The sequence below is a fragment of the Pecten maximus genome, chromosome 13, assembly GCF_902652985.1.
Source record: "Pecten maximus chromosome 13, xPecMax1.1, whole genome shotgun sequence".
Lineage (NCBI taxonomy): Eukaryota > Metazoa > Mollusca > Bivalvia > Pectinida > Pectinidae > Pecten > Pecten maximus.
Window position 1 is genome coordinate 5454065 of NC_047027.1, and position 21291 is coordinate 5475355.

A 21291-nucleotide genomic window follows, 5' to 3' on the forward strand; every position below is an offset into this window, starting at 1 on the left:
GTCTACCTTTTCAATGTCTGTACCTGTCTGATAATTATACAGGTAAACGCTTGGACAGGTAATAGGCTTATAATCCATTGTGTGCTTCTTTCATCAGTTCTCTGTTTTGATAATTACTCTTTCAAATAAAGAATGAAGGATTTAATAAGCTGTTGGATATTGCGTTAATTACGCCAAACATACGTCAACATCCGTACCTGTTAGACAATTACACAGGTAGATGACAGGCAGGTAATTCTGATCTAATCAAATGAATGCACCTTACTTCAAGGTCAGCAGAGGTCAACATCAATTACAGGTAAAACAACTTAAAATCCTTTTAGCATCAGATGATTAAGAGCAAATGTATTATGTCATTATAACTATATTTAATAGGGGGATTACAATACAGCTTATTGTTGGATAAATACGGTAAAAAACATTCTGATAGGAAACTGTTAGTTATATATAAAAGGGATGGAGCAGGGTGGTTTGAACGTAGTGTTGAAGGAGCAGGCTTCTCTGGTCTGGTTAGGAGAACCCCTAGTATCCCTGTCAGGACACTCTCTGGCCTGGTTAGGAGAACCCCTAGTATCCCTGTCAGGACACTCTCTGGCCTGGTTAGGAGAACCCCAAGTATCCCTGTCCGGACACTCTCTGGCCTGGTTAGGAGAACCCCTAGTATCCCTGTCCGGACACTCTCTGGCCTGGTTAGGAGAACCCCAAGTATCCCTGTCAGGACACTCTCTGGCCTGGTTAGGAGAACCCCTAGTATCCCTGTCAGGACACTCTCTGGCCTGGTTAGGAGAACCCCAAGTATCCCTGTCCGGACACTCTCTGTCATGGTTAGGAGAACCCCTAGTATCCCTGTCTGGACACTCTCTGGCCTGGTTAGGAGAACCCCTAGTATCCCTGTCCGGACACTCTCTGTCATGGTTAGGAGAACCCCTAGTATCCCTGTCCGGACACTCTCTGGCCTGGTTAGGAGAACCCCAAGTATCCCTGTCCGGACACTCTCTGTCATGGTTAGGAGAACCCCTAGTATCCCTGTCCGGACACTCTCTGGCCTGGTTAGGAGAACCCCTAGTATCCCTGTCAGGACACTCTCTGACCTGGTTAGGAGAACCCCTAGTATCCCTGTCAGGACACTCTCTGGCCTGGTTAGGAGAACCCCTAGTATCCCTGTCAAGACACTCTCTGACCTGGTTAGGAGAACCCCAAGTATCCCTGTCAGGACACTCTCTGGCCTGGTTAGGAGAACCCCTAGTATCCCTGTCAGGACACTCTCTGGCCTGGTTAGGAGAACCCCTAGTATCCCTGTCAGGACACTCTCTGGCCTGGTTAGGAGAACCCCAAGTATCCCTGTCAGGACACTCTCCGGCCTGGTTAGGAGAACCCCTAGTATCCCTGTCAGGACACTCTCTGTCATGGTTAGGAGAACCCCTAGTATCCCTGTCAGGACACTCTCTGTCATGGTTAGGAGAACCCCTAGTATCCCTGTCAGGACACTCTCTGGCCTGGTTAGGAGAACCCCTAGTATCCCTGTCAGGACACTCTCTGGCCTGGTTAGGAGAACCCCTAGTATCCCTGTCAGGACACTCTCTGGCCTGGTTAGGAGAACCCCAAGTATCCCTGTCAGGACACTCTCTGGCCTGGTTAGGAGAACCCCTAGTATCCCTGTCAGGACACTCTCTGTCATGGTTAGGAGAACCCCTAGTATCCCTGTCAGGACACTCTCTGTCATGGTTAGGAGAACCCCTAGTATCCCTGTCAGGACACTCTCTGGCCTGGTTAGGAGATCCCCTAGTATCCCTGTCAGGACACTCTCTGGCCTGGTTAGGAGAACCCCTAGTATCCCTGTCAGGACACTCTCTGGCCTGGTTAGGAGAACCCCTAGTATCCCTGTCTGGACACTCTCTGGCCTGGTTAGGAGAACCCCTAGTATCCCTGTCAGGACACTCTCTGGCCTGGTTAGGAGAACCCCTAGTATCCCTGTCAGGACACTCTCTGGCCTGGTTAGGAGAACCCCAAGTATCCCTGTCAGGACACTCTCTGGCCTGGTTAGGAGAACCCCTAGTATCCCTGTCCGGACACTCTCTGTCATGGTTAGGAGAACCCCTAGTATCCCTGTCCGGACACTCTCTGGCCTGGTTAGGAGAACCCCAAGTATCCCTGTCCGGACACTCTCTGTCATGGTTAGGAGAACCCCTAGTATCCCTGTCCGGACACTCTCTGGCCTGGTTAGGAGAACCCCTAGTATCCCTGTCAGGACACTCTCTGACCTGGTTAGGAGAACCCCTAGTATCCCTGTCAGGACACTCTCTGGCCTGGTTAGGAGAACCCCAAGTATCCCTGTCAGGACACTCTCTGGCCTGGTTAGGAGAACCCCTAGTATCCCTGTCTGGACACTCTCTGACCTGGTTAGGAGAACCCCTAGTATCCCTGTCAAGACACTCTCTGACCTGGTTAGGAGAACCCCAAGTATCCCTGTCAGGACACTCTCTGGCCTGGTTAGGAGAACCCCTAGTATCCCTGTCAGGACACTCTCTGGCCTGGTTAGGAGAACCCCTAGTATCCCTGTCAGGACACTCTCTGTCATGGTTAGGAGAACCCCTAGTATCCCTGTCAGGACACTCTCTGGCCTGGTTAGGAGAACCCCTAGTATCCCTGTCAGGACACTCTCTGGCCTGGTTAGGAGAACCCCTAGTATCCCTGTCAGGACACTCTCTGGCCTGGTTAGGAGAACCCCAAGTATCCCTGTCAGGACACTCTCTGGCCTGGTTAGGAGAACCCCAAGTATCCCTGTCAGGACACTCTCTGGCCTGGTTAGGAGAACCCCTAGTATCCCTGTCAGGACACTCTCTGTCATGGTTAGGAGAACCCCAAGTATCCCTGTCAGGACACTCTCTGGCCTGGTTAGGAGAACCCCTAGTATCCCTGTCAGGACACTCTCTGGCCTGGTTAGGAGAACCCCAAGTATCCCTGTCAGGACACTCTCTGGCCTGGTTAGGAGAACCCCTAGTATCCCTGTCAGGACACTCTCTGGCCTGGTTAGGAGAACCCCAAGTATCCCTGTCAGGACACTCTCTGGCCTGGTTAGGAGAACCCCTAGTATCCCTGTCAGGACACTCTCTGGCCTGGTTAGGAGAACCCCAAGTATCCCTGTCAGGACACTCTCTGGCCTGGTTAGGAGAACCCCTAGTATCCCTGTCAGGACACTCTCTGGCCTGGTTAGGAGAACCCCTAGTATCCCTGTCAGGACACTCTCTGGCCTGGTTAGGAGAACCCCTAGTATCCCTGTCAGGACACTCTCTGGCCTGGTTAGGAGAACCCCTAGTATCCCTGTCAGGACACTCTCTGGCCTGGTTAGGAGAACCCCTAGTATCCCTGTCAGGACACTCTCTGTCATGGTTAGGAGAACCCCAAGTATCCCTGTCAGGACACTCTCTGGCCTGGTTAGGAGAACCCCTAGTATCCCTGTCAGGACACTCTCTGTCATGGTTAGGAGAACCCCTAGTATCCCTGTCAGGACACTCTCTGTCATGGTTAGGAGAACCCCTAGTATCCCTGTCAGGACACTCTCTGGCCTGGTTAGGAGATCCCCTAGTATCCCTGTCAGGACACTCTCTGGCCTGGTTAGGAGAACCCCTAGTATCCCTGTCAGGACACTCTCTGGCCTGGTTAGGAGAACCCCTAGTATCCCTGTCTGGACACTCTCTGGCCTGGTTAGGAGAACCCCTAGTATCCCTGTCAGGACACTCTCTGGCCTGGTTAGGAGAACCCCTAGTATCCCTGTCAGGACACTCTCTGTCATGGTTAGGAGAACCCCTAGTATCCCTGTCAGGACACTCTCTGGCCTGGTTAGGAGAACCCCTAGTATCCCTGTCAGGACACTCTCTGTCATGGTTAGGAGAACCCCTAGTATCCCTGTCAGGACACTCTCTGGCCTGGTTAGGAGAACCCCTAGTATCCCTGTCAGGACACTCTCTGGCCTGGTTAGGAGAACCCCTAGTATCCCTGTCAGGACACTCTCTGGCCTGGTTAGGAGAACCCCAAGTATCCCTGTCCTGTCAGCAGAAGTGTTTCCCTGTTTTTTCACATAAATATTAATGAAAAAGGAGACATTTCAGAGAAAAAACTATCAATCTGTTACTAATTAATAAGTAAACTTTGTGACAGATATACTCCTCAATTTACTGGTTATAATCTGTTATTAATCATATCAGTAAATAAGCTGCCATAAGTATCTTTATCTAAGTGGTAAACTAACAGACAGGAAATCGTTTACAATCAATGTTATCATCTCTCCTCTCCATCATCATCATCTGTATGAGAAGCTATAAACATGCCCACAGCTCCACCACTCGGCTTCAGGGAGAACAAAATAGCTAGATCAATGTAAGGCTGTCCTACCAACATTTGTGACATTGATACACCTTTGTAATACTAATACAGGATAAATGTGTTGATGTTTTTAACTCGACAATCGTGACAGCTGATCATTGCGGGTGTTTTTGACACGGATATCGCTCCCCTTTATAAGGCGTACAGACTATCATCTGCTGTATAAATTGGAGTAGGGTTATATCTGTGTAACTGGAGTGACGTTTAACATATGATATATGGTATATATTTCTTCTTTATTGGGGTTTTTGTCCAGCAGATGTATGTATGTGACAACAGATATATATTGACAGGTGGTTTATTGACAAAAATCATTTACAGATAAAAATGCTTCACACAATTAGTTTTATTGGTAATTTTTTTTGATATTTATTTTCATATAGTGTAGTACTTTATGGTAGAAAATTTTTTTTAAAAAGAAATTTTCTATAAAAACTTTTTCAGAAAGAATAATGCATTTGTATCCCTGTTGTATAAAGTCATGCAGATATCAAAAAATAATTTACACATGAAATTTCATATGAAAGGCCTGATTTGGTGATTGTAACTCTGTTGGTATGGAATATGAAATATATAATAAGTTTTGATCTGGAGATTAATTTCTATCACATGCTTTTGGTAATCTGAATAAAGCTGCATGGTGTTCATCTGTCCATGTGTTCATCTGCCCATGTGTTCATTTGTCCGTGCATTCATCTGTCCAACTGACTCTGTGAGGTTTCCGTTGACCAAATTTTCCTCTCTATGTGAGAACACCTGCTACGTCATGCAGCTATGATGACAAGTCTAGGGCAGGCGACATCTGCTATGGGGGGGGGGGGGGGGGGGGGGGAGGGGGGACATACTCCCGCCAGGTACATCACAATCAACCTAATGCATTTTACTGTATACTGAGGTAAAGCTGTTACAGATCTTGAATAAATTCTACAATTTATTGGCAATGAAACCATTAAAATACAACTACTGGAAAGAGATTTAGGTCACTACAGTAGTTAGAAGGCAGGAAACACCTGTCCAAGATTAGTTGACAAAAGTCTCACCTGTACAAGGACAAACACCTAAGGAACTACAGTTAGGCTGTATATCTACAGGGGTTATACAGAGAATATCTGAAGTCCCTCGTATACAGATAAAACAGTATACTCAATTATATATATAATATCAGGTCATATAGTCACTGTTCTTCCTCTTTCTGTAATAAGGACTTTTGATAGGATATGCTTTCCTTCATTGGTTCATCAAAGCATAAAAATCCTAGTTACTGCATGGTGATAATGTAGATAATGAATTGATGATAACGGGTCCTGACCAGAGGATTGATTAAGGAAGTGTGCTGGAGACGTAAGCTTAATTGTATGTTACCTAACTGTGACATGGAGACTTAAGGCTGTATGCTACCTTACTGTGACATGGAGACTTAAGGCTGTATGCTACCTTACTGTGACATGGAGACTTAAGGCTGTATGCTACCTTACTGTGACATGGAGACTTACGGCTGTATGTTACCTTACTGTGACATGGACACTTAAGGCTGTATGCTACGTAAGAATATAAAGTGGGGCAAATTAGGCATCATGCTACATCCATGCTTCATTCATGCTGCAATTCCATGCTACATTCATACTACATTTATGCTGTGATCATGCTGCAAATTCATAAGGGACCTAACTGTGACATGGAGACTTAAGGCTGTATGCTACCTTACTGTGACATGGAGACTTAAGGATGTATGATACCTTACTGTGACATGGAGACTTAAGGATGTATGCTACCTTGCTGTGACATGCCACTTAAGGATGTAGGCTACCTTACTGTGACATGGAGAGTTAAGGATGTATGCTGTCTAACTGTGACATGGAGACTTAAGGGTGTGAGTTACCTTACTGTGACATGGAGACTTAAGGCTGTATACTACCTTATTGTGACATGAAGACTTAAGGCTGTATGCTACCTTACTGTGACATGGAGACTTAAGGATGTATGCTACCTTACTGTGACATGGAGACTTAAGGCTGTATGCTACCTTACTGTGACATGGAGACTTAAGGCTGTATGCTACCTTACTGTGACATGGAGACTTAAGGCTGTATGCTACCTAACTGTGACATGGAGAGTTAAGGATGTATGCTACCTTACTGTGACATGGAGACTTAAGGCTGTATGCTACCTTACTGTGACATGGAGACTTAAGGCTGTATGCTACCTTACTGTGACATGGAGACTTAAGGCTGTATGCTACCTTACTGTGACATGGAGACTTAAGGCTGTATGCTACCTTACTGTGACATGGAGACTTAAGGCTGTATGCTACCTAACTGTGACATGGAGACTTAAGGCTGTATGCTACCTTACTGTGACATGGAGACTTAAGGCTGTATGCTACCTTACTGTGACATGGAGACTTAAGGATGTATGCTACCTTACTGTGACATGAAGACTTAAGGCTGTATGCTACTTTACTGTGACATAGAGACTTAAGGCTGTATACTACCTTATTGTGACATGAAGACTTAAGGCTGTATGCTACCTTACTGTGATATGGAGACTTAAGGATGTATGCTACCTTACTGTGACATGGAGACTTAAGGCTGTATGCTACCTTACTGTGACATGGAGACTTAAGGCTGTATGCTACCTTACTGTGACATGGAGACTTAAGGCTGTATGCTACCTTGCTGTGACATGGAGAGTTAAGGATGTATGCTACCTTACTGTGACATGGAGACTTAAGGCTGTATGCTACCTTACTGTGACATGGAGACTTAAGGCTGTATGCTACCTTACTGTGACATGGAGACTTAAGGCTGTATGCTACCTTACTGTGACATGGAGACTTAAGGCTGTATGCTACCTTACTGTGACATGGAGACTTAAGGCTGTATGCTACCTAACTGTGACATGGAGACTTAAGGCTGTATGCTACCTTACTGTGACATGGAGACTTAAGGCTGTATGCTACCTTACTGTGACATGGAGACTTAAGGATGTATGCTACCTTACTGTGACATGAAGACTTAAGGCTGTATGCTACTTTACTGTGACATAGAGACTTAAGGATGTATGCTACCTTGCTGTGACATGGAGACTTAAGGAGTTATGCTGTTTATTGTGATGTAAAAACTTAATGCTATTAGATTTAAGATTTAAGTTGTTTGTCAGATTTCATGTTAGAAACACCAAGAGAGATTTTTTTTAGACGAAAAAAGATTTTTTTCTAAAAGAGAAATTTGAAAAGAAAAACAGATATTTTTTTACTTGGCCTATATACCTGAAGAGTTTGAGATTTTGATATCAGTAACAGGTACCTGTGTAATCTGTACTTTAAAACCTGATACCACATTCATATTGATTTGTGTAAATGATCATGTTCTTGTTACCATGGAAACTGATAATAGTGGTCAATACAATTCAGGTACACTTCATTACATTTGATATCTCAATTACATAACATCTTTACAACCCTATACATATCAGTTGACTGCTCCAGAGCAGTCAAATGGAACATCTCATTCCAGAAGATAGGAATGACAGGATGTAATTTCTCAGGGTGACTTGGTTCACCTGTCTTCAGTCACCTGGGAGTAGCAGCCCTCGATTCATTAAAATTTTAGTGTTGTAGAGAATTAATTATATGTAAATGAGCTATGTTTATTGATTATTTTTGTACTTATATTGATTTTCCTACACTTAGTATACCCTACTGAACATTTTCATGTTTCATTGACTTACCTGTTACTACACAATAGAACGTACCTAGAAATATCAAGGTGGGTGTTATGTAGCATGGTTAATTGTTGATAACACAGAACTTCAAGTAATATACAGTCTAGGTTTCATTTTCAGCATAAAAAAAACCCAGCAGGCATGAAAGCTAAAAAAACACAGAAAACATATTTTCTGTTTGGAAATCTATACCTGTACATTTTTTTCCCAACCTCTCCCTGTCCTCCCTGCCTGCCTCCTGTTTCTTTTTAATCACAGAAACACCTCCCTTCCCCTCCCCAGCCCCCTCCCCTCCTATCCCCTTCCCCTCCCAGCCCCCTCCCCTCCTATCCCCTCCCCCTCCCCAGGCCCCCTCCCCTCCTATCCCCTTCCCCTCCCCAGCCCCCTCCCCTCCTATCCCCTCCCCCTCCCTAGGCCCCCTCCCCTCCTATCCCCTTCCCCTCCCCAGCCCCCTCCCCTCCTATCCCCTTTCCCTCCCCAGCCCCCTCCCCTCCTATCCCCTTCCCCTCCCCAGCCCCCTCCCCTCCTATCCCCTCCCCTCCCCATTTGTCCCCTTCCCTCCCCTTCCCTGTTGTATTTTCCTATAAGATAATATCAATATCTATTCAGTTAAGTGTTTTTAGGAGTAAGATTTCTCATTAAATCTAACCATTTTACATGAGAAGGGAGATAACTCATGTCAGTTTATGATACTCAGAAATCTGACCACATAAACACCTACCGACTATAAAGAATGAGGAAACAACCCTAAATTAAAATAGAAACTGTTTCATAGACGCGAGAGCTGGAGGAATAGATCATGTTACAGACACTGACAACAATAGTATATATCTGGTTTGGAATCAATAGATCAGTACCTGTTATACTCCTAATGGAAAAAGATGTTTTAATTGATTTCTGTAAATTTATTCAATTTTTCATAATTAATCTTTACTCTTTTCAAACTTATAGATGGGTCTTTCTGACAGACAGTCGATCATATAGTTTCTGTTGTCTGTCCCTCTGTCCCTCCGTTCATCCTTCCTTCTCTCTGTCCCTCCCTCTGTCCCTCCCTCCCTTGTTCCCTCTGTCTTTTTGTCCATCCAGTAAAAGGTTCTGGTTGCCATCATGTTCAGTACAAGGTCTAGTTTATCATACAATTTCTGTTGTCTGTCCCTCTGTCCATCTGTCAATCCCTCCATCCATCAATCTGTCCTTCCCTGTTTCTCCCTCTGTCCCTCCTTCTATCTGTCTTTCTGTCCATCCAGTAAAAAGTTCTGGTTGCCATCATGTTCAGTTCAAGTAACTGTTCTTACCAGTAAGATTGTAGGAGTCTGTAACAATGAAAAAATAAGTTAGTTCTTATATGGGTCTTTGTACTAGTAGTCTAATGTACGAGTATGTAACAATGAAAAAATTAACTTGTACTTATATTGGTCTACAGTATGTACTAATAGTTTAATGTACGAGTCTGTAACAATGAAAAAATAAACTTGTACTTATATTGGTCTACAGTATGTACTAATAGCTTAATGTACGAGTCTGTAACAATGAAAAAATAAACAAATTCGTACTTATAATCCAATGTACTAGTAGCGTAGTGTCAATGTCCGTGACAATATAAAAACAATAGTTCTACTAATGTGGGTTTTGTACTAGTAGTTAAATAAATGTAAAGTCTGTTTGAATACAAAACGTAAATTTTATTAGTGGGCTGATGTACTATTGAGGCAATATCGGTGTGTGTGAGATAAAAAGTTCTCTGTGACGACGCAATGACGAGATTCCTCTACACGAGGTTGGAGTAAATTACCTCCGTGTTGGCAGTACGTATTCATTATACTTGTAACAGAGTTTACCGGCAGATAATTCTAAATGGTAAGATTTTCATACAAATAAAACGTGAATTACAGTGTAGTTGGTTGTAAAGTACATCAGAACTAAACTGTAAATAAGATTGCGATGAATAATTAACAAATTGACTTTAAGTGTGTTCTAATACTAGGCTCAGTCAATGATCGGCTGACAAAGTGTCGACAGATTTCTCTAAACAGACAGTTTAACTGTATTATTGTAAAAAACACTTTTCCTTTGCTGGTTAGGTATTTCACAACTTTGAAAACATAAGATGGTCTTTCCTTTGTGTTTTTTTTCTATATACATGTATAAATTTATCATAATTTATATTTTCTGAAGTTACTTTTTAATGTCATAAAGTTTGAAAACTCTGTTGATATACACAAGAGTTAAGATAATGTTTGATGTATAACATGTTGAATGTTTTAGGTACATCTTACAATGACATAATGTATCCGACAATAAGCCCTATAAGCCCATGTCTGGTAATAAGCCCACCCATGTCTATAGGAGTTCAGTTGAAATTTTGGTTATTCATTGCAAATGCAGCCTTTTAAGTCCTTTACTTACTTGACACAATTTTGTTATTTTAATCACAATTAAGATAACAGGGCTTTTTCTGAGGGCTTTTAGGGCCATTCATGGGCCCAATTCCCAATTGGAATTTTTTCATTTTAAAGCCAAATTCCCAAAATTTTATGAAAAAATATTTCCCAATTCACCAATTTTCTTCCCAAAAAGAGACAAAAAGACCCCATCCCAAACCAGTGAGAAAAAGCCCCGGATAAAGATTACACATTTGGACAAATAATGCACCTCGAAAATTGAGTTTCCATGAGGAGTTCAGATGGTCCAGGTTCCAGTCTCGGCCGGGTCATTTCCTCTCTCCTAGCTGTTACATTGGATGCCTAACTAAATACCCACAGACGTGGTATAGGGTCTTGTTTGTGTATTTGGGGTTGAAAACTGTTGAAGGAAGGAGGAAGGATTGGGCTGAGTACTGATGGCTAGGTAACTCAAATTGTAGGAGGGTTTGTCTTAAGTTTCGAAGTTTGAGTCCAAGTCTGGTTGTTTATTCCTGTTTCACCAATATGCATTTCTCTGATCCCAGGTTTAGTAATCACTGCTTCGTGCTGATGATGGAAGAGTCCCTGTCAGATTATGGAGTAATTCTGGTTAAGTGACAAACTATTCCCCCTATCACCATTTTCATTATACAGCTTAATTTATTTTCAAGCTCTCTAAACAAGAAGATAAAATTCAATGGTCATTATTTCACCTTTATGAGAAAGGTCATCTTTGGTTAATTAGTAAACACGATCATATCACACTTGAAGATTGAAACATGGCCGAAACTAATCCCTTCCAATCACCACTCGCAAATTTAGAGATAAACTTCTTTTGACCATCAGCAGGGTTCAAAGGTCGCAGTAACAGATCCTGACAATTATCACTAAGTGATCCCTTGATTGAAATATCAGCTGACCAGTAATGTTCCCTGTGGACCCCTTAAGGGAATCTGTGGAATTACAAGTAAGAATTCCCCTAAGGAGCCCCTTATAAATGTGTACTGCTCTGATTAGTTTTAACAAATATAACTGGATTTGCTTTGTCTCTTGGGGCCTCTCCAGGGATGGAATGAAAACTGAGTCCCCTCAGGGATTCACATTTTAATTCACATCACACTGAGGGTGTTAGTGACTGTACTTGTTAGAGCTGAAAAGGTTGGAGGCAGACAGCTCTGACAAAATCTTCTCCCCCCTCCCCCACCCCCACTCTCCAAAGCTTTCCTTCCCTGTACATATCTGCCCCCCATCTAGCACACGATCCTGTAACTTACCGCCTCAAATCACCTACTGACCTCCTCCCCCCACATTCACATCTCCTGTACCTATCCTCCCCTCATCTTCACCCTCCCTGTACCTTCCTCCCCCACACTCACCCTCCCGTACCTCCTCCCCACTCACCATCCCTGTACCTTCCTCCCCCACTCACCTCGGTACCGGTAGCCTTCCCTCCCCTAACTCACCCTCCCGGTACCTTCCTCCCCCACTCACCCTCCCTGTACCTTCCGTTCTCCCCCACTCACCATCCCTGTACCTTCCTCCCCCCCTCACCCTCCCTGTACTTTTCTCTCCCCCCACTCACCCTCCCTGTACCTTCCTCCCCCACCATCCTCCCTGTACCTTCCTCCCCCCACTCACCCTCCCTGTACCTTCCCCTCCCCCCCCACTCACCCTCCCTGTACCTTCCTCCCCCCACTCACCCTCCCTGTACCCCTTCCCCCTTACCTTCCCCCCACTCACCCTCCCTGTACCTCCTCCCCACTCACCCTCCTGTACCTCCTCCCCCACTCCACCCTCCCTGTACTACCTCCCCCACTCACCCTCCCTGTACCTTTCCCCCACTCACCCCCCCTGTACCTTCCTCCCCCCACTCACCCTCCCTGTACCTTTTTCCCCCACCACTCACCCTCCCCTTGTACCTTCCTTCCCCACTCACCCTCCCTGTACCTTACCCCCCCCCTCACCCACCCTGTACCTCCCCCCACTCACCCTCCCTGTACCTTTCTCTCCCCCCACTCACCCTCCCTGTACCTTCCTCCCCCACTCACCCTCCCTTTACCTCTCCCCCCACTTCACCCTCCCGGTACCTTCCCCCCCACTCACCCTCCCTGTACCTTCCTACCCCACTCACCCTCCCTGTACCTTCCTCCCCCCCACCTCACCCCCCTGTACTTTCCCCCACTCACCCTCCCTGTACCTTCTCTCCCCCCCACTCACCCTCCCTGTACCTTCCTTCCCCCACTCACCCTCCCTGTACCTTCCTCCCCACTCACCACCTCCCTGTACCTTCCCCCCACTCACCCTCCCTGTACCTTCCTCCCCCCACTCCCCTCCCTGTACCTTCCCCCCCCACTCACCCTCCCTGTACCTTCCTCCCCCCACTCACCCTCCCTGTACCTCCTCCCCCAACTCACCCTCACTGTACCTTCCTCCCCCACTCACCCCCCCTGTACCTTCCCCCCCACTCACCCTCCCTGTACCTTCCTCCCTACCACCCTCCCTGTAACTTCCTCCCCACTCACCCTCCCTGTACCTTCCTCCCCCCACTCACCCTCCCTGTACCTTCCTCCCCCCACTCACCCTCCCTGTACCTTCCTCCCCACTCACCCTCCCTGTACCTTCCTCCCCCACTCACCCTCCCTGTACCTTCCTCCCCCTCACCTCCCTGTACTCCTCCCCACTCCCCCTCCCTGTACCTTCCTCCCCCACTCCACCCTCCCTGTACCTTCCTCCCCCCACTCACCCTCCCTGTACCTTCCTCCCCCACTCACCCTCCCTGTACCTTCCTCCCCCACTCACCCTCCCTGTACCTTCCTCCCCCCACTCACCCTCCCTGTACCTTCCTCTCCCCCACTCACCCTCCCTGTACCTTCCTCCCCCACTCCCCCTCCCTGTACCTACCTCCCCCCCCTCCCCCCCTGTACCTTCCTCCCCCACTCACCCTCCCTGTCCCTTCCTCCCCCCCTCACCCTCCCCGTTCCCTCCCCCCCCCCTCACCCTCCCTGTACCTACCTCCCCCACTCACCCTCCCTGTTCCTTCCCCCCCCCCACTCACCCTCCCTGTACCTTCCTCCCCCCACTCACCCTCCCTGTACCTTCCTCCCCCACTCACCCTCCCTGTACCTTCCTCCCCCACTCACCCTCCCTGTACCTTCCTCCCCACTCACCCTCCCTGTACCTTCCCCCCCACTCACCCTCCCTGTACCTTCCTCCCCCACTCACCCTCCCTGTACCTTCCTCCCCCACTCACCCTCCCTGTACCTTCCTCTCCCCACTCACCCTCCCTGTACCTTCCTCCCCCACTCACCCTCCCTGTACCTTCCTCCCCCACTCACCCTCCCTGTACCTTCCTCCCCCACTCACCCTCCCTGTACCTTCCTCCTCCCACTCACCCTCCCTGTACCTTCCTCCCCCACTCACCCTCCCTGTACCTTCCCCCCCACTCACCCTCCCTGTACCTTCCTCCCCCACTCACCCTCCCTGTACCTTCCTCTCCCCACTCACCCTCCCTGTACCTTCCTCTCCCCACTCACCCTCCCTGTACCTTCCTCCCCCACTCACCCTCCCTGTACCTTCCTCCCCCACTCACCCTCCCTGTACCTTCCTCTCCCACTCACCCTCCCTGTACCTTCCTCTCCCACTCACCCTCCCTGTACCTTCCTCTCCCACTCACCCTCCCTGTACCTTCCTCCCCCACTCACCCTCCCTGTACCTTCCTCTCCCACTCACCCTCCCTGTACCTTCCTCTCCCACTCACCCTCCCTGTACCTTCCCTCCCCACTCACCCTCCCTGTACCTTCCTCCCCACTCACCCTCCCTGTACCTTCCTCCCCACTCCACCCTCCCTGTACCTTCCTCTCCACTCACCCTCCCTGTACCATTCCTCTCCCCACTCACCCTCCCTGTACCTTCCTCCCCCACTCACCCTCCCTGTACCTTCCTCCCCACTCACCCTCCCTGTACTTCCTCCCCACTCACCCTCCCTGTACCTTCCTCTCCCCCACTCACCCCTGCCCTTTACCTTCCTCCCCCACTCACCTATTCCCTTCCTTCCCCCCCCTCACCCTCCCTGTACCTTCCCCCCCCCCTCACCCCTCCCTGTACCTTCCTCCCCCCACTCACCCTCCCTGTACCTTCCTCCCTCACTCACCCTCCCTGTACCTTCCTCCCCCCCACTCACCCTCCCTGTACCTTCCCCCCCCCACTCACCCTCCCTGTACCTTCCTCCCCACTCACCCTCCCTGTACCTTCCTCCCCCCCACTCACCCTCCCTGTACCTTCCCCCCCCACTCACCCTCCCTGTACCTTCCCCCCCCACTCAACCTCCCCTGTACCTTCCCCCCCCCCACTCACCCTCCCTGTCCCTTCCCTTACCCCCCCCACTCACCCTCCCTGTACCTTCCTCCCTCACTCAACCTCCCTGTACCTTCCTCCCCCACTCAACCTCCCTGTACCTTCCCCCCCCCCCCACCCCTCCCCCCCTGTACCTGCCTCCCTCACTCAACCTCCCTGTACCTTCCTCCCCCCCCACTCACCCTCCCTGTACCTTCCTCCCTCACTCACCCTCCCTGTACCTTCCCCCCCCCACTCAACCCTCCCTGTACCTTCCCCCCCCCCACTCACCCTCCCTGTACCTTCCCCCCACTCAATCCTCCCTGTACCTTCCTCCCTCACTCAACCTCCCTGTACCTTCCTCCCTCACTCAACCTCCCTGTACCTTCCCCCCCCCCCCCACTCACCCTCCCTGTACCTTCCTCCCTCACTCAACCTCCCTGTACCTTACCCCCCCCCACTCACCCTCCCTGTACCTTCCTCCCCCTCACTCACCCTCCCTGTACCTTCCTCCCCCCCACTCAACCTCCCTGTACCTTCCCTCCCCCCCCCACTCAACCTCCCTGTACCTTCCTCCCTCACTCAACCTCCCTGTACCTTCCTCCCCCCCCCACTCCACCTCCACCCTGTACCTCCTCCCCCCCCCACTCACCCTCCCTGTACCTTCCTCCTCCCCCCACTCACCCTCCCTGTCCCTCCCCCCCCCACTCACCCTCCCTGTACCTTCCCTCCCCCCCCACTCACCCTCCCTGTACCTTCCCCCCCACTCACCCTCCCTGTACCTCCCCCACTCACCCTCCCTGTACCTACCCCCACTCACCCCCCTGTACCTTCCTCCCCCCCCACTCACCCTCCCTGTACCTCCCCCCACTCACCCTCCCTGTACCTTCCTCCCCCACTCACCCTCCCTGTACCTTCCTCCCCCCCCCACTCACCCTCCCTGTACCTCCCCCACTCACCCTCCCTGTACCTTCCTCCCCCACTCACCCTCCCTCCTTCCTTAACCTTGAATCTTTTCATTTCCATCACCATGGTGATTATTCAAAATGAAACCAGTGCCCTTTATTTTCATTTTTGATTGTTTAAATAATGAAACTGATAAAATAATACTTCAGCCTTTTTATCAATAACAAAAAAACACCTTTCCATTATCAAAAACACAAACATATAATGTAATATATAATACAGTATAATAATATAGTTAGCCTTCAAAATAAATTGTCATAAATGGTCGAGTGTTGTCATGTTTTAATTGTACCTCAAAATTCCAGCAGTATATATAGTAAAATATATTGGTTTATAGAGTAGTAGTTCTGTTTTATATTCCTGTCCAAACTTTCCTGTAGCACAAATATTGTCATGGAAACACAGGTCACGATCTTCCTATATATATCAGACTTGAGTTCGTGACCTTCCAGTGTAGAGCTGACATTGGATCCAAATTAATAAAACAAGGCAATGATCATAATGAGAAAAAGTGAAACAAAATCATTTCAGTTGGTTTAAACCTAGCGCAGACTTTTCAATCATCGCAGGATTTTACCCGAACAGAGTGATTTCTTTCGTAGATGACCATTGGGCAGTTTGGTCACTAAAAGGTCAAGTGGAGGTTTATTTGATCAGGAGAAAGATTTGTCATTGCCTTTTCAGGAAAGGCTTTATATCTCGTACATTTCCTGTGTAAAACCAAAGGGTCTCATTAGGGCGAAAGGGACGAGTGTCAATCACGTGCATTTGCATGCATGCATGTGAAGGAGTTCGCATATGAAACAGCGGAATTAATGAATCTGGAATTCCAATGATTCAGCGTTAACTAGATGTCATTACAAAGGGAATGGAGAGAAGAAAACAAATTAGCTAGATAAACGGGATATTAAGAGTACCTTCACAGACAAACACGACCCAAGTTATTATTACCAACTGGACATGATCGCTTTAAGGACTAATGGAAGATATCTCATTTACATCTCTACATGTTTAATGATTTGTCAGTTTTTAATACAATATAGATGTGTATGTTTATCTGTCAGCATCATGTATTATTGTATGTCTGTCGAGGAATACTTTTACTGAGGTTATATCACAGAATCTTCTTTCATTCTCATTCCTTGAAAATGGTAAAGATTTTTTAACTAGTCACAGAAGTATATTCCTTCTACGTGTATTGTTATTATAGGCCTGATAGCTTGACCAATGCCGTGAATAATTATACCCCCTGCGAAGAAGTTAGGGGGCGTATATTGGAATCACCTCACGATGACTGTCTGTCTGTCTGGAATATTGTATGAAGTTTATCTTAAAAATTGTCTTTCAATTTCAAAAAATAAAATTTGGAATTTGGTTCCTTAATTGGGCATGGTTTCTACCTTTTTCCATAGGGAATTGTGTCAAATATTGACCTCAAATATATTGACAGGGAAAACACACTATATATATATAAACACTCAATAAATATTAGGGGTACTCAAATCCTTTACATGTTCCAAGGTGTCTGGGTATTTTTGAGGTACAACATTTCCTGTCTAGTGCCGACTTAATTTGTTTTATTTATTTTCATGGTTTTTTTGTCAAGATAAAAATAGAAATATTGCCTACACGATTTGTTCCTGATTAGTTATAAATCTATAACCCAATCCTGATGTTATTCTTGAAGAAAACAAATGTCAGAAATATCTGAAAACCTGCAACTTTAAAATAAGTTTGGACATAGATGGAATGTCAGGGAGTCATGGAAATTAAGCCGCCCTCTATATCCGGCTATATAAGGTACAGTGACTATATACCATATATAGAAAGTCTTATGTCACAGGCACTGACATCCAGGTTCCAGCATGTTATCCGATCAGGAAAAATAATTGATAGCTGAGAGACCAAGGTCTCTTAATGCTCATTTCTATCCTACAAGTACAATAAAATAGAGGCTGGCGGATCCCTGATCAGCCCACCTCTGATTGGCCCACCTCTGATTGGCCAACCCCTGATCGGCCCACCTCTGATTGGCCCACCTCTGATTGGCCCACCTCTGATTGGCCCACCTCTGATTGGCCCATCTCTGATTGGCCCAGCTCTGGCCCACCTCTGATTGGCCCATCTCTAGCCCACCTCTGATCAAGTTCTTTCTGACCATGTTACCTTCCTCTGTTCCAAGAACTTATCAAACAAACATCTAGGGTATTAAATATCTGATTAGGATGAGTTTGAGACAGTTTATAGTCCCTAAGATCTATGGTATTCAATCTCTGTGATTGGATGATGAGCATTGTACCTTTCACCCAACCTTCCTGAGATGAACAGGTCTTTTATGCCTGTTCATCCTGTTAGCAGGTCCTATGTGTCACTTCACCACTGAGATGAGCTTTTCCTGACTTACTGATGTCTCTTCTGTAATTAAGATTTTTCGTGTAGGTAACAGGTGCAGGTGCCTCTTTACTGAGATGAGGAGGCCCATAATACCTCTGTCCTAAGGTGAACAGGCCCTTTATTCCTCTTACCAAAGTAAAGCAGGCCCATGATGCCTCCTACAACAGTTGAGCAGGCCCTTACTGCCTCTTTCCATAATTTAGCATGCCTCTTACCTGAGATAACAGGCCCATAATGCATCTTACCTGAGATAACAGGCCCATAATGCATCTTACCTGAGATAACAGGCCCATAATGCATCTTACTTGAGATGAGCAGGCCATTTATCGCTCTTGCCTTTGTTGAACAGGCCCATTATACCTCTTACCCACGTTGAACAGGCCCATTATACCTCTTACCCAAATTGAACAGGCCCATTATGCCTCTTACCTGTGTTCCAGTGACATAAACATCCTATTGTACTGAAGCCTCCCCCTGTGATGGAGGTGATGACAGATGGCATCAGACAGTTATTTCACCTGTCATTACCTGTCTCCACGGCAACATACACCTCCTGACATGCCATTGTCCAAAATCTGATCCTCTATCAACTACTGTTTTGAAATTCAACTTTGAAATGTTTAAAATATTTATTTAATTTTTTTGAAAAAGTAATAACATCATTGTCTTTGGAAATTAAAGGTTACCTATATTTTGATGATTAAATGTTAAAACATCAAAATATCACCTTGATTTTTCCTGACCTTTTCATTGGTTTAGTCATTTGTGATGCAATTTGATATTTTATTTCATTTATTCAAAATTTTATGTGAATTTGCTAGTTTTTTATTTGGTCATTAGAACAAGAATGTTATCATTTTCAATTGGTCTCAATTCTTTACTTAATGTTGAAGAAGAGTGATAGTTTTTATAGAGTTTATGTTTTAATCATATAGGTCTAATGTTTGACAGCTTACTGTGACATGCATGTTACCTTATTGAGAAATGAAGAATTAAGGCTGTATGCTACCTTACTGAGAAATGAAGAATTAAGGCTGTATGCTACCTTACTGAGAAATGAAGAATTAAGGCTATATGCTACCTTACTGTGACATCAAGATGAAAGGGTTATGCTACCTTACTGTGACATGGAGACTTAAGGCTGTATGCTGTCTTACAATGAAATGAAGACTTAAGGCTGTATGCTTCCTTACTCTGAAATGGAGACTTATAATTAAAGCTGAACACTACCTTGCTGTGACATGGAGGCTTCAGGGTGTATGTTAGCTTACTGTGACGTGGAGAGTAATGTTGTATAAAACTAAGGCTTAAATACACCTCCTTTTAAAATCCAAATTCCAAATTTAAAGCCTCATAAAATATCATCTTAGAATGGTAAGTTGTATTTGGTTATTATGACCTAAAACAAAATAAAAGAAACTTCATTGGATCATTGGAATGAAAAATAACAGAAACTGAAAAGGGAGATAACCCTGACACAAATATCTCTGATACGATGAGTAAGATAGGTTTTCCTAAATCTGAGAACATATCAATCTACACAGTCTGCTGCAGTGTTCATAAAACATTGATGTAAAATACAGCAGAAAGTAGATCCATAGCTTCCATCAGTTATCTACTGAACGGAAAAGCTTTTTCCATCCAAATTTCACAATTATTCTTAAGAGTTATCAGTTTATTGAATCAGGCAGACAAGTGTTATAAATTTTTAGTTTCGATATAAAATGAGTTATTTGTATGTTGATTTATACATGTAGGCAGCAACCAATTTGTGAAAAAAACAAGTCTTCATGAAATATGTATGTATACTGTGACAGCTGATACGTTATTTGACATATAAAAATACCCCTCAATCCCGTTCCTAAAGGAGCAGGTTCAGTGGCTGCCAGAGAGTAAAACAGAGATTTTAAATGAAAGGTATTTAGAACAACTGAACTGGTGACAGGCGTATAAGATACTGTTTTTGTTTTACAGTAAGTTGCTGTTCCTAAGCTGTGTTTTTTTTTCTCTCCAGTTAGACATAGTAATTTGATGTATGCACTACAGTCGAGAAATATCATTCTGAGAGTTACTTTCTGTTTCACCGTGTACATAACTGGAAACAGCCGACGGAATTCAAAACCATAAGAATGTGTCGTTTAAGAGAAAAACATTGTCTGAGATTTTCATTTTGACATGCTGTTTTTTTCTCTCTTCATGAAAGAAAACAAAATTATGGAAAAAATAAACACAGATTTGCTGGGACGTAGACTTCAGCTTTCGTCTGAACAACTGAAGTTTGATCTTGTTAGATCAGTATTTTTCAAATCTGGCTAAAAACTACTGCAGACCTTAGTTATAAAGTGTCACGTATTATCATTTCGGTGAAAAATGTTTCCACAAAAACACATCCCCCGTCATAGTAAACTATGCTTTATGCAGGCTTTTTCTACCAGTCAGAGATAGGATTGTATTAAGTCCAAATCATAAAGTTTCAGAATTGTTTGTAATTTGACATCTTTATTTTCAAAGAACAATTACAGGAAAAGGGGAGCAATCCCTCAGGTAAAATTGGACATGAGTAGGAAGATTTCAGAACATATGTAAATCTATTTTGCCCCTAATACCAGAGAATTTTTATTTTATCTTTAAAGTGAAAATTAAAGCTATTGAAGATCTCTCATTGTATTTGTTTTAATGTTCAAACTTTCAGTCATTACTTTCTTGAAAGGTTTCAGTATGTAACATCATCATTAAAATTATTCAAGGTCAAAGGTCAGTGATAGAATCCAAATCTCCTAAACATCCCCTCCACACCAGAGTGTATAGGAAATATGTTGCAGTATAAGATTTTCTGTTGACCGTTAAGGGTAAAGTTTTGTCTGTCCCTTGGAGTCATGACTTTTAAGTCAGTCCCTGAAGGTACACTTTTGATCCCTTGATCCTCCCCCAATTAAAGTTCCGACTTTTGGTTTTAAAAGTCACTTTATCTTACGTATGATTTGACCTGTGAGATTTTTGAGGGAAATCTGATGAAGCGTGCAGTGTTATATTGTGTCTCGGCTGGGAGACTATTGTGTCTCGGCTGGGAGACTATTGTGTCTCGGCTGGG

At 45.5% G+C, this 21291-nt stretch overlaps 2 protein-coding genes across 5 annotated transcripts in view; one reads left to right on the plus strand and one right to left on the minus strand.

Annotated features, from left to right (window-relative positions):
• LOC117340282 (kin of IRRE-like protein 1) overlaps positions 1 to 21291 on the plus strand; it is a 378740-nt gene that overhangs the window by 176350 nt on the left and 181099 nt on the right. The window lies entirely within an intron of this gene.
• On the minus strand, positions 438 to 4407 carry LOC117340379 (spore wall protein 2-like). The gene is made up of 2 exons (XM_033902141.1): positions 4393 to 4407; positions 438 to 4046 (listed from the first exon to the last, which is right to left on the minus strand). The coding sequence occupies exons 1-2, from the start codon at positions 4405 to 4407 to the stop codon at positions 438 to 440; spliced, it is 3624 nt and encodes a 1207-aa protein (XP_033758032.1).